The 15,493-nt window shown below is 36.8% G+C and overlaps 1 protein-coding gene across 2 annotated transcripts in view; it reads left to right on the plus strand.

Moving 5' to 3' along the window:
• GPLD1 (glycosylphosphatidylinositol specific phospholipase D1) overlaps positions 1–14,979 on the plus strand; it is a 31,687-nt gene extending 16,708 nt beyond the window's left edge. Inside the window, exons 16-26 of one of the 2 annotated variants that reach the window (XM_070942469.1) lie at positions 560–670; positions 2,251–2,325; positions 3,354–3,510; positions 5,118–5,259; positions 8,988–9,090; positions 9,197–9,290; positions 11,257–11,433; positions 12,249–12,409; positions 13,027–13,053; positions 13,877–13,927; positions 14,540–14,979. In XM_070942469.1, coding sequence (XP_070798570.1) covers positions 560–670; positions 2,251–2,325; positions 3,354–3,510; positions 5,118–5,259; positions 8,988–9,090; positions 9,197–9,290; positions 11,257–11,433; positions 12,249–12,409; positions 13,027–13,053; positions 13,877–13,927; positions 14,540–14,617 — 1,176 coding nt within the window. In that variant the 3' untranslated portion in view covers positions 14,618–14,979. Of the gene's footprint in view, positions 1–559; positions 671–2,250; positions 2,326–3,353; positions 3,511–5,117; positions 5,260–8,987; positions 9,091–9,196; positions 9,291–11,256; positions 11,434–12,248; positions 12,410–13,026; positions 13,054–13,876; positions 14,036–14,539 lie in introns of those variants that run through there. The other variant, XM_070942468.1, reaches the window with a different exon arrangement.
• Positions 14,980–15,493: the final 514 nt, after the last annotated feature.

The following is a 15,493-nucleotide window of genomic DNA, read 5'->3' on the forward strand; positions in this document are numbered from 1 at the left end:
GACTCACAAATGATGCTCCATTTGGTCATTGTTTTTGTCTTTTGCATGGCTTATTCAGGCAGTATTTTTAAATTTATAAACCATTTCATAGAAATTAAATTCAACAAAATAACTAAATGAATAGAACTGCTAGGGACATACACATAAGGAGTGACAGTTTAAATAAATTCTGTACAGATGGCAAACAATTAAGGTGTTGTTCTCATGGTAATCGTGAATAGAGTTCACTGGTGATTTAAATTAAATTTGTAGTGAGGAATAAAAGGACTTATACTTAAAGAAACAAAATTTAACAGATGACACTGAGTTTAATATAGCATCAATCAAATCCATTTTAGCTCTTAATGCTCCCTACTTAATGAATAGAATAACTTGTCATAACTTGTTATTACTGAAATTGCACTAAAAAAATAACAGTGCTCAATGTGTGTATTATCTGAATATGTCTTCTTTTTAAAATAACTTTGTGCTCATGAAATGTGTGTGTGTGTGCATGCGTGCGTGCATATAAATGCCTGTGTATCTGCGTGATGAATATGTCTGTCTGTCTTCTATCTAGCCTTCAGGAAGATTTGGTTCTGCCATAGCAATTTTGGACTTCAATGTGGATGGAATATTGGATCTTGCAGTAGGAGCCCCATCAGTAGGAGCCCGGGAGCTTAGTTACAGGGTAGGAAACTGTAAAATGCTAACATAAAATATAGTTAGTTTGATGTAGCTGGCCTAGAAAGCAGGAGACTGTGAGTTCCAGGCTTCCCTTAGGCATGAAAGCCAGCTGGGTGATCTCAAGCCAGTCGCTTTCTTTCAGTCCCACCCACCTCTCAGAGTTTTATAGTGAGGAAATAGGAGGAGGGAGCATTATGCAGGCTGCTTTCGGTTGTATAAATCAAGGTGGGTTATAAAAAAAATAATAGTAAGTTTGCTAATTAGAATGCCCCAAAATTAGGAAATTCTGGGAAAAAAATGAAAACATGGCTAACAGAAATAACAGCAGAGGAAATAGAGTTCAAACCAGAATTTTTTTTATTAGGTATGATCAATGAAAATTATAGGAAAGACATAAAATATTTAATATTACCTATAATTACGGCAGCTAGATTGGCATTAGCTCAATATTGGAAAACGGATCAATTGCCAACAGGTCACCTAATAATCCAAAAAATTTACAGTTGTGCTGAAATGGATAAATTAACATTTGAGTTAAAAGATAAGGTAGATTCAAAATACTATACGGTATGGAATAGATGGTACGATTGGATAAATCAAAAGAAAGGAGAGTAAATGTAAAATTAAGTAAGACAACAAAATTAATAAACAGGCACCTTTAACAAGATAAAGATAAAGGATGTGATGTGACAAAGTCACTTTCTATATTTTGTTTTTTTCTTTTTTCTTTTCTTTTTCTTTTTCTTTTTCTCTCTTTTTCTTTTTAATTTTGTTTTGTTTTGTTTTTCTATATTTTGCTGTGAGTAAGTAATGTCGTTCGGATTAATATAAATGTATTTTGTATATACTGTATTTTATCTTTTTAAGTTTAATAAAGTTTGTTTTTAAAATTAAAAAAAATACATTTAATGCTGCCTTACTTTTTTGATTGTCTGAAATTAAAAAAAAAACCATAGAACAATGTATTGACCATCTTAGAATTCATCTACATTTAGTCCTCACTTAGCAGCTGGCATGTTTAGTGACCATTCATATATACAAAGGTGAAGAAAAAGAAAACTCTGCGACCAGTCCTTGCATTTGCATAGCAGAGCTGCCCAGAGTCTCCTTTTGATGAGATGGACAGTCAATCAATTGATCAATCAGTCAGTCAGTCAGTCAGTCAGTCAGTCAGTCAGTCAATAAGTAATTTTTGAGGTCTGTAAGCAAAGGAAAGCTAAAATAAGATCATAAGTAATTGTAGTTTCTCTCAGCAACTGCTTCACTTAAAAATTGAATTGCTGGGCCCAATTGTGGTTACTCAATGAGAACTATCTGTATTTTATATTGACCCTATCTTATTGATTAGGTTAATCTGAATTGATTAGGTTAATCTGGATTACAAAGGTTTGGGTGGTTTTTATAGTCCAATCCTGTGATTTGCTGCATTTTGACTTTGTATTATATTTTAATTCACCTAATTATTAGAAATGCATTTTAATGTGAAAATGAAAAGAATAAAAAAAAAACCTGCCATTGTAATACTTTAAAACCTAAAGCTTTAATTTGGATATACAATCTATTAAAACTTATTTTCTTATTTAGGGTTCTGTATACATATTTCTTGGCAACAGAGGAGGAGGTTTCCACAGTCTTCCAAATATTACCATAATTTGTAAAGTAAGTTTGCTGATGAAAAGGCAAAGCATGGAATGCAGATTTAATCCACTTTTTTTTTGTCACAAGCATCTTGAAAATTAATTTCCTGGATATTCAGCACAATTTTTATTTGGGATGAAAGTATAATTCTTGTGTGTCCTTCCTTTAAACACAATCAAACAATGTATGTAGTGTACATTCTTCTTTAATGGATACATTTTTAACATACATTTACCATTCAGGAGTGGATAGTGCTAATATAGGGTGCAGCTTTTTATTCTTTTGATAAGAAAAGGCAAACTATGGTTCTAATGTGTCTGGTGTTTCAATATGCAGTAATAATACCTATTTTATAAATAAATTTTACTGAAGAAGCTGTATTTCAGCAGTTGAGGTTTTTTTTGTGGAAACGAAATTATTGACAATAGAAGTTGTGGATGCTTTATCACTGGAGGTTTTTAAGAAGAGATTGGGCAACCAGTTGTCTGAAAAGGTATAGGGTCTTCTGCTTGAAGAGGGGTTGGACTAGAACAGATTTCTGCAACCTGCGGCTCCAGAGCCACATGCGGCTCTTTGGGCCCTCTGCTGTGGCTCCCTGTTGGGTTATCCCATCACTGGCTGGCCCCACCCCTCGCCCTCCCCTCTCAGTCACTCCTCACCTGGTCTGAGAAGGTAAGGGTGATGAAACGGGATGGAGAAGCGGCCGGGGCAGAGACAGAGAGATACAGAGAGAGGGGGAGAGAGAGGGAGGGGGGAGGGAAGGAGGGGAAAGAGAGATGTCAAAAGGGCTCTTGGTTCCTGTTGTTTTTTAACAACCGGTTCTCTGTCCTAATGACCAGCTGGGTAGGCGTGGCTGGGGGGGTGTCATGTGACTGGTGAAAGTGAGTGGCGTTGAGTTGGCCACGCCCACCGAGGTTTGTGGCTCCTGGTGTTTTCTTTTCTGTGGGAAACGGGTCCAAATGGCTCTTTGAGTGTTTAAAGTTGCAGACCTCTGGACTAGAAGACCTCCAGGGGTACCTTCCAACTCTGTTGTTCTGTTACTTTTGCAGGAAATATATTGTAATCTAGGATGGTCCCTGATGACAGCTGATGTTGACAGGAATGGAGATAATGACCTTGTGCTTGGTTCCCCATATGCACCTGCTGATGGAATACAAAGAGGATTTGTGGCTTCTTTTTATTCTTCCTCTTACAGAAACAGGAAAAGTAAGCTTGTTTGGGAAATGTTTTTGTTTCCTTAAGTATCGTATATTGGTACTTTCAAATTCTTGCTGAAACACATGTCAGAATAATACATCTAGATCCTTCTTCAGGTTTTTAAGTAGCACACATAGGAATGATTCCTAGGCAACATATTTAATGTTCATTCACGTATCATATGTGTAACCTGGTTAATTAATTTTGCATTAATTTAGGTTCAATCCAGGTTGCATTAATGCAAGAGATTAATATGCCATCCCATAGTTTTTCATACAGAGTGTACTGGATTTCTTTCTGAAGCAGTTGTCATCATGGCTTAAAGTAGTGTTTTCGGTCTTGGCAACTTTAAGATGTGTGGACTTCCAACTCCCAGAAATTCTGGAACTCCACTCATCTTAAAGCTGAAAGGTTGAGAAAAACTGGCTGAAAAAGATACTGAGATTCTTTAAAATCTTAAAGTTCCTCCCCAAACTGAGTATTATTTACATACAAATTTTAGCCACCATTCCCAGTCCGGTATAGGACTACTTCAAAATAAAGTAAAGGTAAAGGTTCCCCTCACACGTATGTGCTAGTCGTTCCTGACTCTAGGGGGCGGTGCTCATTTCTGTTTCAAAGCCGAAGAGCCAGCGCTATCCAAAGACGTCTTGGTGGTCATGTGGCTGGCATGACTAAATGTCAAAGACGCACGAAACGCTGTTACCTTCCCACCAAAGGTGGTCCCTATTTTTCATTTTTTACGTGCTTTTGAACTGCTAGGTTGGCAGAAACTGGGGCAAGTAACGGGACCTCACCCCGTTACGCGGCACTAGGGATTTGAACCGCTGAACTGCTGACCTTTCGATCGAAGAGCTCAGCATCTTAGCCACTGAGCCACCATGTCCATTTTTACTTCAAAATAGTAGTTACATATACATGCATACACACAGAGAGAGCAATAGGACATTTGTTTATATAAGCAACACATAGAGATGTGCTGGGTTGAGCTCTTGTATTTACAAGGGAATTTGTAGATCCTCCATCCATAACCACCACTTCCTATCTCAAATTTTGGGATACAGGTAGTCCTTAACCTATAGCTATTTGTTTAGTGACTGTTCAAAGTTAGAATGGCACTGAAAAAAGTGAGATATCACTGTTTTTCAAATGACCATTGTAGCATCCTCATGGTCACATTATCAAAATTCAGATGCTTGGCAATTGGTTCATATTTATGACAGTTACAGAGTCCCGGGGTCATGTGATTACCTTTTGTGACCTTCTGACAAGCAAAATCAACGGGGCAAGCCAGATTCACTTAACAACACGGTCACTAACTTAACAACTGCAGCAATCCACTTAACAATTGTGACAAGAAAGATGATAAAATGGGGCAAAACTCACTTAACAAATGTCTCGCTTAGGAACAGAAATTTTGGGGTCAATTGTGATCATAAGTCGAGCACTGCCTGTATTCATTCTGGTGGGAAATCCTCCTATCTGTACGTATCTATGTGTATATAAAGTAATGGTTGATGCTACACATAAGATTGAACAAAGCAATGCTTCTTGTATGTAATCTGTTTCAAAAACAGAACTTTCTGATCAGCACTAGTTTTCTCCTTATTTGTCAGGCCTGCTCTTTGTATCAGATGCTGACTGGATGGTAAAAGGAGAATCAGATTATGGTTGGTTTGGCTCATCACTCAGCAGTGTCCAGCTCCTAAATAAAACCTTGCTGCTTATTGGAAGTCCTTTCGGGAAAAATTGTAGAAGGTGTATGCATTTATTTTTAAATACCTATCTATGTATGTGATTGTCTTCTAGGCTCTCTTCACAATCCATCTTTTGTACTTTCTCATTACAAATGTATGCAGCAGATCAACAGTTTTCTCTAAATGTTGGTCTGTTGCATATAAAAACTTTGATGTTCTAATAATAGTCATTTTTCCAAGTATGACCTTGTTTTCTGCACCTGAATCAGACATATAATTCAAGGCCCCAGGGTTAATTTATATGCCTTAGCTACAGTTCCTAGAAATTTCAAAAGATGACCTCAAATTATAACTTAATGTGTCAGAAGGGGAATATTATTAAATGCATGATTGGAAAATAATCATATTTCTATTAAATATAAACATATATAAAATAAAACCAGTGTCAATTTTACCCTGAGTCTGCCCATGACTTTTAGGAATATTTCCCTGGTGTACCGTTCAAAGGCTAAATAAAGCCCTTAGAAGAGAAAAATGGTCCACCTTTGATTTAAAGGAAGACTAACCACATAAAGCCTCAAACTGTGTCTGTCCTAATTAGGTTTTACAGCTGATTGTATTGTAGAGCACATATAGTCCTGTACAGGGGTGAAATCTAAAAATTTTTGCTACCGGATCTGTGGGCGTGGCTTAATTGGTAGGCGTGGCTTGGTGGTCAGGTGGGCATGGCCAAGTCAATGTCACTTCTTTGCCCTTTTTTAACCTACAAAATACAACACAACACAACTGGCTCACCCACAATGTAAAAGCAGCTGTGCTAGATCCAAAATGGCCCCTGCAACAAGCAGGAACCTCACACAGCCACAAAAAGCCCCAAAAAACAACTTTCACACTTTACACACACACAACACAACACAACTGGCTCACCCACATTGTAAAAGCAGGGGCAAAATGGCCCCTGCAACAAGCAGGAACCTCACACAGCCACAAAAAGTCCAAAAAACCAACTTTCACACTTTACACACACAGAATTCCAGATACAGCTTTGTGAGATTTTGTGTGTTTGTGTAGTTAGAGTGAAACACTACAGAAACAGAACACACAAAATCTCAGAAAGCTGCACAAATATTATTTTATTTTATTTTAATTTTTATATAAAATCAGCTAAATTTGAAACTTCCTAAACTTTAAATGGCTAGGTCTAAAAAAAGAACAACTGAAAAACCCCCCAATTAACTATTTTTTTTAAAGCTCCCAAAGGGGAAAAAAACTTACAGGCAGGCAGGCAGATAAAGCTGCTCACTGATGAGCTTGACTGCAGGCAGGGAGATTCAGTTGCTTGCTGATGCAATGGATTGCAGGAATTACAGCAAGCGAAGCAAGGCAGACGTGCAAAGGTAAGCAACCTGGAGGCTGGGGGGGGAGGGGGGAAGGGATTTTTGCTACCGGTTCTCTGAACTGCCCGCCGCCATCTCTACCTACTCACCCAAGCCGGTCTGAACTGGGAGCATTTCACCCCGGGTCCTGTATTAACTGGTATATATTAAGAGCCGTGGTGGCACAGTGGTTAGAATGCAGTATTGCATGTTGATTCTGCTCACTGCCAGCAGTTCGATCCTGATCGGCTCAAGGTTGACTCAGCTTCCCATCTTTCCGAAGTCAGTAAAATGAGAACTCAGATTGTTAGGGTAAATATGCTGACCCTGTAAACTGCTTAGAGAGTGCTATAAAGCGGTATGAAGTCTATAAGTATATAAGTCTAATGCTATTGCTATTGCAATATAATCAGTTGCCTGCAGTTCTCAATACTGGATAAATAATCCATTCATCTGATTCAAAATATTTAAAGTTGCTCAGTAACTATTTTTCTTCTAAAATATAATGTTTATCATTTTAAAAGTATATGCAGCTCGTTTAGGATCAAGGCCATGAGTCATTTCCTTGTTACAAGTAAAGACCAAGCCTTAATATTGTATTTATTTGAAAGTGAGTTTGCTTTATTTGTCTGTCAAATTTATAACCTGTCTTGCTTTTAACAACTTTGGGAGGAGTACTGTACAAGTTTAAATTATGCAATAAAACAGATAAACGAAAGCAGTCACCTGGGGGCAAACGTAACCAACACATTAATACAACCCTCTCACAAGGTACTTACTCTCTTAACAGACAGCAATGTTTCTCAACCTTGGCAACTTTCAGATGTATGTATTTCAACATACTGGAGAGTTGGCTGGAGAATTCTGGAGTTAAAGTCCACACATCTGAAAGATGCTAAGGTTGAAAAACATTTAAAGATTGAAAACACTTGAAACAAATCAGATCTTTAAAGCTTATTTAAAGGACAGGAGGATTGGGGCTCTTCAAATCTCCAGGGAAGGGAAAATATTATTACAGAGGCAGGCACTGTAACAGACAAGGAATGTCTATTAGGTCCCTGTTTTACGTTGATGATACTGTTTTAAAGATTGAAACTATAGTATACCCACTCTGTCAATGGGAGAGAGGTAGTTCTTGATGGTTAGACTTCATGCCATGAAAGATTTTATAAGACATAGCCAACACCTTCAACTGCACCTGGAAGCTTATGATAAACACTATACGAGTAGTTCAAGCAATGGAGGTGTTATGTGGGAATAGTGAGATACATCCATAACTGCCTTCACTACTGCATTTTGGAACAGCTACAGCTTCCAAGTGAACTTCAAAGGCAGACTTTATTTATTTATTTATTTATTTATTTATTTATTTATTTATTTATTTATTTATTTATTTATTGGTTCAATTTATATGCTGCCCTTCTCCGGAGACTCAGGGCGGCTTACAATGCGTTAAGCAATAGCCTTCATACTTTTGTATATATCTGCTTAGTAGGGCTTTCGCCCCCTCCTAAGTGGTGTTCTTTTTTATACAAAGTCAGCTTATTGCCCCCACAATCTGGGTCCTCATTTTACCTACCTCGAAAGGATGGAAGGCTGAATCAACCTTGAGCATGGTGAGATTTGAACTTGCAGTAATTGCAGGCAGCTGGTGTTACTTAACAGCACTTTAGTCTGCTGCGCCACCATGGCTCTTAAAGACCATGTTCCAGCAGTCCATGTGTGAAATACTAAGGCAGGAGTAACTATAATGAGCTCCCAGAAAAGGGTGCAATTGGTGTTCTGGACAAAACCTCCCCAGGGAGTTATAAATTGGGAAGAGCCTGTAGTACAGTGGACTAAAGCACTGTAATTAACATCTGCTGCTTGCAATTACTGCAATTACTACAAGTTCAAATCTCACCAGGCTCAATGTTGATTCAGCCTTCCATCCTTTCTAAGGTAGGTAAATTGAGGACCCAGTTGGGGGGGCAATAAGCTGACTTTGTATAAATATACAAAAGTATGAAGGCTATTGCTTAACGCATTGTAAGCCGCCCTGAGTCTCCGGAGAAGGGCGGCATATAAATTAAAGCAAAAAAATAAATAAATTAAAAAATCCATTTATAAATCTATCTGCCTTTGGAAGAAGCAGACCATTAAAGTGGCACCTCAAGCACAAGAAAATGATCATTAATCTGGAGGATAATGGGAGTCATAGTCTATGTATATGGGGATCACTGGTCATATTAACCTGACAAGTTGAGATGAATAGCAGAATGGTAAAAAAAATGAAATTCTGAAATGAAACTGATATTGGTGATGATGATTCTAAAGTATGTCTTGCAATTATTTTTTTTTCCAGTATTGTTCAGTGTTTATCCTAATTGGTCTGTTTTTTGTTTTTTTTTACTATAACCATTTTGTATTCTAGATTAGAGTGCTATTTCTCTGAACACAACAGGCAAGCTGTTGGAAAGGTATATGGTTATATCCCACCAAACACAAAAAGCTGGTTCACTTTACGTGGGGATGATGTAAGTGGCGACTTTTGAAATAATAGAAAAAACAAGAACAAGAGAATTTTTGATTTCATGAGACTAACTATATATATGTATATATATTCATATTATAAACATGCAGGAAAATGGGAAATTTGGTTCAGCTTTGGCAACTGGTTTCCTTTCCATAGAAGGAATCTCCAAGCAAGTACTGATAGTTGGCGCACCAACGCAAGGTATGAAATTCTGAACTTGGAACAAGACTTGGCAGCATTTTTATTTCAGTAATGCATAAAACAGATGATAAAGAAATCCCAATAGGCAAAGAATCGCAATACTGAATCTAAATTTAGTTATATACAGAGAAAGTTCATTAAAATCCATTCAACTTAATATACATGCATTGTTTATATACAATGATTCAGACCTGTTGTGATGTATGTTGCTTTTATGTTGAGACATTGAGGCTGTAATATTTTGTCATTGTTGGTTCCCAGACATGCTGGTTTATTTGAGTCCTTAGTTCTTTACAACTTTACATAATGCACAAATGATTGAATTAGATTTCTTAGGGACCTATTTTGGATTGTTAGGTCTTTTATATCAGGAAGTCGATCTTGATTTTCAGACATGTGATTTCAGGTTTATTAAAAGATTTATTAGTTGGACCATAAGAAAGGCTGAGCGCCAAAGAATTGAGGCCTTTGAACTATAGTGCTGGAGAAGACTCCTGCAAGTCCCTTGGACTGCAAGGCAATCAAACCGGTCAATCCTAGAGGAGATCAACCCTGACTGTTCTTTAGAAGGCCAGATCCTGAAGATGAAACTCAAATACTTTGGCAACCTTATGAGAAGGAAGGACTCACTGGAGAAGAGCCTAATGCTAGGAAAGATTGAGGGCAAAAGAAGAATGGGATGACAGAGAATGAGGTGGCTAGATGGAGTCACTGAAGCAGTAGGCGTGAGCTTAAATGGACTCCAGAGGATGGTAGAGGACAGGAAGGCCTGGAGGAACATTGTCCAGGGGGTCACGGTGGGTCAGACACGACTTCGCAACTAACAACAACAAAAGATTCATTACAAAAAATAAAAGTTGGGGAATATGGGTTGTCTATTTCTGAGGGAACATGAAGATGCCTTCTAGCTGAATCAACTCCTTGTGACTGCATTCATGCAAATCTGTTGAAAGTATTATTAAGTAGTTCTTCTGGGATGTTCCTCAGTCTAGCCATTTTAAGTTTTGCTGTAAATAAAAATGTTGGCTACAATGGCATTACTATTTGAAAAGGGAAATACCTCAATTTTAATCTGTAAAGGATTCCAAATCAAAGATGAGGACACTCTGAAATACTTTCCAATGCTTATTGCAAAAGATGAATGGGACCTTATGGGACCATATGCAGTAATATATTCAATATAGGGTTTTCCCACTGTGTTAGTCTTAAATCAGCCCTATTGCTGATTTCATTCCTTCCTTCTCCTCTTGACTAGTGCTTTTACATTTTGCTGTGTCTTCCCTGTTTTACTATAGGTAAAGGTCTAGACTGAGCCATGCTTAATTTATTTTTATTTTTATTTTTTATTTTTTTAAATTTGATTTATATGCTGCCCTTCTCCGGAGACTCAGGGCGGCTTACAATGCGTTAAGCAATAGCCTTCATACTTTTGTATATTTATACAAAGTCAGCTTATTGCCCCCATAATCTGGGTCCTCATTTTACCTACCTTAGAAAGGATGGAAGGTTGAGTCAACCTTGAGCCTGGTGAGATTTGAACTTGCAGTAATTGCAGGCAGCAGATGTAAGTGGATGTTAATTAGTCTGCTGAGCCACAGAGCTTAATAACATTGGAGCAGTGGTCCAGCTAACTCATAACTTGTATCTCTCTTCTCCAATATTCTGTTCATTTCAGCTTTTTGAGTTTTGTGACTTGGAGATATGCAACTATTTAGTGCAACCTCCCTAGCTGAAATAGTATCTCCTGGCTGAAATTAAAATATAGTTTTCATTAAGACTGGGAGCTCTGCTCACAATTATTCTAAAAGCAGGTCTTGGTTGATAAACTACTTGATCATTAATTCAAATAGATTCAATAGAGCCAATGTTTCCTGCATTTAAATGTGGATTCTTAACTCAACAATGCTTTCTTGACACTTATTTTTATAACAACCATAATTCTGTCACCTTGATTGGTTTCCTTTAGACAGCATCTCCAGGATTTCATTTATATCCTCAGCGCTACACCAAGCAGGAAGTGTTTTGATATACGACTTGATGGGAAATGGCACGCCTTCCTTACTAAGCACATTTAATGGAGATAGGAGATTTTCACGCTTTGGAGAAGAGGTGCAGTTACAGGATCTGAACAACGATGGACTTGGTATAGTTACAATTTTTTATTGTCAAACATCAGAAAGATTGCACAGTAAATTCTACTGAAGATGAATCCAGCATTCCACCATCCTCTTTTTCTCCCAGGGAAGTAAACTTTTGCAGCAGCAATTTGAGGCTCGTCTTCCTGTCTCACTGCAGGAGAAATAATGCAGGGGTGTCCAAGACAGGTCAAAAAAAGTAAAAGCTATGGCCATCATTCATACAGTAAATTCAAAGACAAATCCCTGTTCTCAAGTGAGTTGCCAATGCAGTCTTGTGAGGTCTGAATTGGACTGAATTCAACTCTGTAATACTCAAAGAAGTGAATAAAATCCTCCAATCTGCCATCTTAGCTACCAGTTGGTTAAATTCTAGCTCCTTCTGGACTATCAAAGCAGCCCAGAAGGTGGCCATGAGGTGTATCACCCTCTTTGAGGGAATGAATGGTACCTCTGGCAATGAAAAAGGTGGGTTGAAACCACTTGATCCCTTGGTTGCTTCTAATCTTATGAGCTGCAATAATTGCTAATTGGATTTTGGATGCAACTCAAGATTTTGGTTGTTACCTACAAAGCCTTTCATGGCAAGAGCCTGAGTTATCTAAGAAGCAGCTTATTTCCAATTGCTTCTTCCTGCTCAATATGTTCAGGCAGAGTGGGTTGCTTCAGGGCAACCCCACAAGAAGTCATGTGGGCATCTTGCTTAATGACTGTTTTGCTCAACAGCCGAGATTCTGGTCCCAATTGTGGTTGCAGGTTGAGGACTACCCGTGTAATTTTGGTCATATTTATAGTGTGAATCTTTTGTCGTGCATGTTGACAGATGAAATGATTGTGTCATCGCCTCTTCGAAACCAAAAAATTATGGGTGGATTGTTTGGAGAACAAGTTGGATATATTTATATATACAGTGGAAACCAGACAACTTCAGGTCATGTGACAGACCACTGCAAATCATGGCTTTCCCCTTGTCCTGAAGAGTGGGTAAGTTGTTTGTTGATTGCACTTAAAATAGTTTTAAGAAAACTAGTTTTAAATTATATTTTTATTTAAATGTCAAAATATTATATGGTAATTAAAATTCCTTTTAAAAGTTAAATTGGATATTACATAAAACTAAGCAGCAATATAATAGTGTAATCATATTACTGCTTTATAATAAAACTGAATCATTTCAAAAACATACCTAATTCCATATAAGTTGTGAAGCTGAAGAAAACAAGCTATATTAAGTTACCTAAAAAGAACACAAAACAAAACCTAAGAAAAACAAGGCTTCAAAAAAGATGGAAAAAATACCTCACTAAAGTAAAGTAAAACACCTAAATATTTAACTTTTTTACACACAAGGGCACAAATTAATTAAAACATATCCATGTGCACCCAAAATTGTATGATTGTGTATTGCTCCTGCTCAGCAGATAGTACCATTATATAGAATAATTTCTATTTTTCTATATTTCTGCACTGAAATGAGTTTCCATAGTAGAAATCAGGCATATTCATCAACTCAGAAACCCTTTAGAAATACTTGTAAATGATTATTGTACCATTAAAAATAATGGTATCCTTTCATTCTTTTCTCTTTTTTCCTTTTCCAGGCACAGTATGTTATAATTTCTCCAGAGGTATGGTAATAAAATGTTTTGATGTGATTATTGCTTTAATTTAACATGAACACTAAGGAATCTTTAACTATTAAACTGTCAATTGATTAAAATATTAAAACAGCTAACATTTTTTAGCTTCAAGTTATAATGAATGTCTTGCTGTTTCTAATCTAACATCATACTAATAATCCATTAGAACCAGGAAAATAATCCTTCCTTTTTCACTCAACCAGACTCAAGCATGAAATTATCACAAGAAGAGAAAGGTTTTTAAACAGTATGGATATGTAACATTGGGGCCATATTTAACATAGACTAATTAATGGTATTTAATCAGTCATAGTTAGCATGATATAGTAATTAAAGTTGGATACTTTTGACAGCTGCAGTTTTTAGTAAGTTTAGAGGTTGTTCCTGTTATTGAATCATTTATTTCAATCAGACGTTTGGCTAAGCAAAAATATTTAGAATCACATTTCCAATTACTTACGGCTCACCGTTTTCATCTTATTTTGATCGAGGACAGTGGCTTTTGGAGAATTGAAGCTAGGTACAGCCAACAGTCATGACTGTCTTTTAATTTACCTAGCAGGTTGTCAAGAGAAAGATCATTGCCAGAGAACAGATTATTTTCTGGTGGTTTTAAAGATTAGTTTAACATTTGCATTGTTATGCGCCAGCGTCAGTGCTATAACATGTATCTTCATCCATTTGGTAACCTGAAGCCGTTTGCTCAATAGATATTGTATTCCAGTACTGCTGTTGTAGCAACTTGGCAAGAGCAGCAGTGAACACCTTAATTACAGAGTATGTCATTGATGGCTATCTATTCTCATTGCAGGAAAAATCAAGATTTGGGAGTGCTCTTCTTACAATAAAAACTGGAGAAAAGGTAATTAAAACAAGTAGTACTGGTTTTTCCTCACAATGGAAAACAAACCCAGATTGTAAATCATTTCTTGTTTATTATTACTATTATAAAGAAAATGTACTGAATTGACTTTTAACCGACAGAAAACCAAAATCATTTGTGGAAAACTCCATGCTTGCTACATCTTTTTTTCCTGATCATTCAGCATTTAATGGTAGCTTTCCAATCTGACTTTTTTGTTTTCTGTTCAATGATGTCTGATTCTTGGATGACTGCCTGGACAAATCCCTGCAGTTTTCTTGGCAAGGTTTTTCAGAAATGGTTTGCCATTGCCCATTTCCTAACTCTGAGACAGATTGACTGACCCAAAATCACTCAGCTGGCTTTATGCCTAAAGCAGGACTAGGTCTCTAGTCAATTGCCTTAATCACTAGACCAAACTGGCTCTTCAACTAATTTAGTGCCCTCCAGATGCGTGGAAAGTATAATTTCCCCAATTCCTAGATGAAGGCCATGTCGGCTGAAAATTCTGGCTGTCATTTTCCAGTCGACACAGTAATCCTGTCACAAAAATTTCAGGATACACTTTTCCCCCTAGGATGCAGTATTAATAGCTGTTTTCTGCCTTGACAGAGTGAAGTTATCGTAGCTGCTGAAAGAAGTTCAACTAAAGCCCGACTTAGTGGAAGGCTTTTTCTTTACACCTTCTGATTATCATTCTGTGTTTCAAAGAATCTCTTCAATGAAGTAATTCCAAGTTTTGTGCACCAGTAATTCCTGAAAGCAGAACAGCATAACAAACCTGCTCCTGACTTAGTATATGAACAATACTAAACCTTTTAAGAAGTTAATCATGCTTCTTAAAATTAGTAATTTTTTAAAGATGTTCATGTTAAATGGAATAATGAGGGGAAGTTTTTCTAAATCCTTTGCAGCTTTTGGCCATTAGCTATTTAACAGTTGCATGACAGCAGGTATAGTCTTACTTTTTTTAAAAAAAAAAATATTCCAACAGACTTGGATTTAATGTATTGGAGAACAAAGCCAAGAATCGTAAATGTGAATTATACAAAACCAGCATCAATAAAATAGATTTTCTCTTTATCTCTATTATTATAACTTTATACATTATTAAGTAGCATAACAATACTTCTATAAAGAACATGAGTTGAGGTTCCAGAACTTTGTGACCTTTAAGAGAATCTGACTCAAGGTAACAGCTATTTAAAGAAATCAATATTTTTATTACCGATAACTCATTTGACTTTCATTGCATCAAACTTAAGTTTACTATCTTGCTCAGTTGTTGATGATTGGATCCTAGATATTAGATGATTCATGGCCAAGCATATTGACATGATGACATGGAGACAATGCAAGGCATTAAAATATTTTTCCTTCAGAACAAATAGTTACCTAGTATATTTCTAGTCCAAACTAATTGTCCAGTAACAGGAGTTTATATATTCTCTATGCAATGCATGGACCTTTCTAACATTAGAGAACCAATATTTGATAAATTCAGTAAATTTAAGAAGCTGGCTCAATATTCCAACTACGCCATTAAGTAATTTGTATAGCTCATGT

The sequence above is a fragment of the Pituophis catenifer genome, unplaced genomic scaffold (genome assembly GCF_029215685.1).
Source record: "Pituophis catenifer annectens isolate HBS135680 unplaced genomic scaffold, rPitCat1.0.hap2 SCAF_3, whole genome shotgun sequence".
Taxonomy (NCBI): Eukaryota; Metazoa; Chordata; class Lepidosauria; order Squamata; family Colubridae; genus Pituophis; species Pituophis catenifer.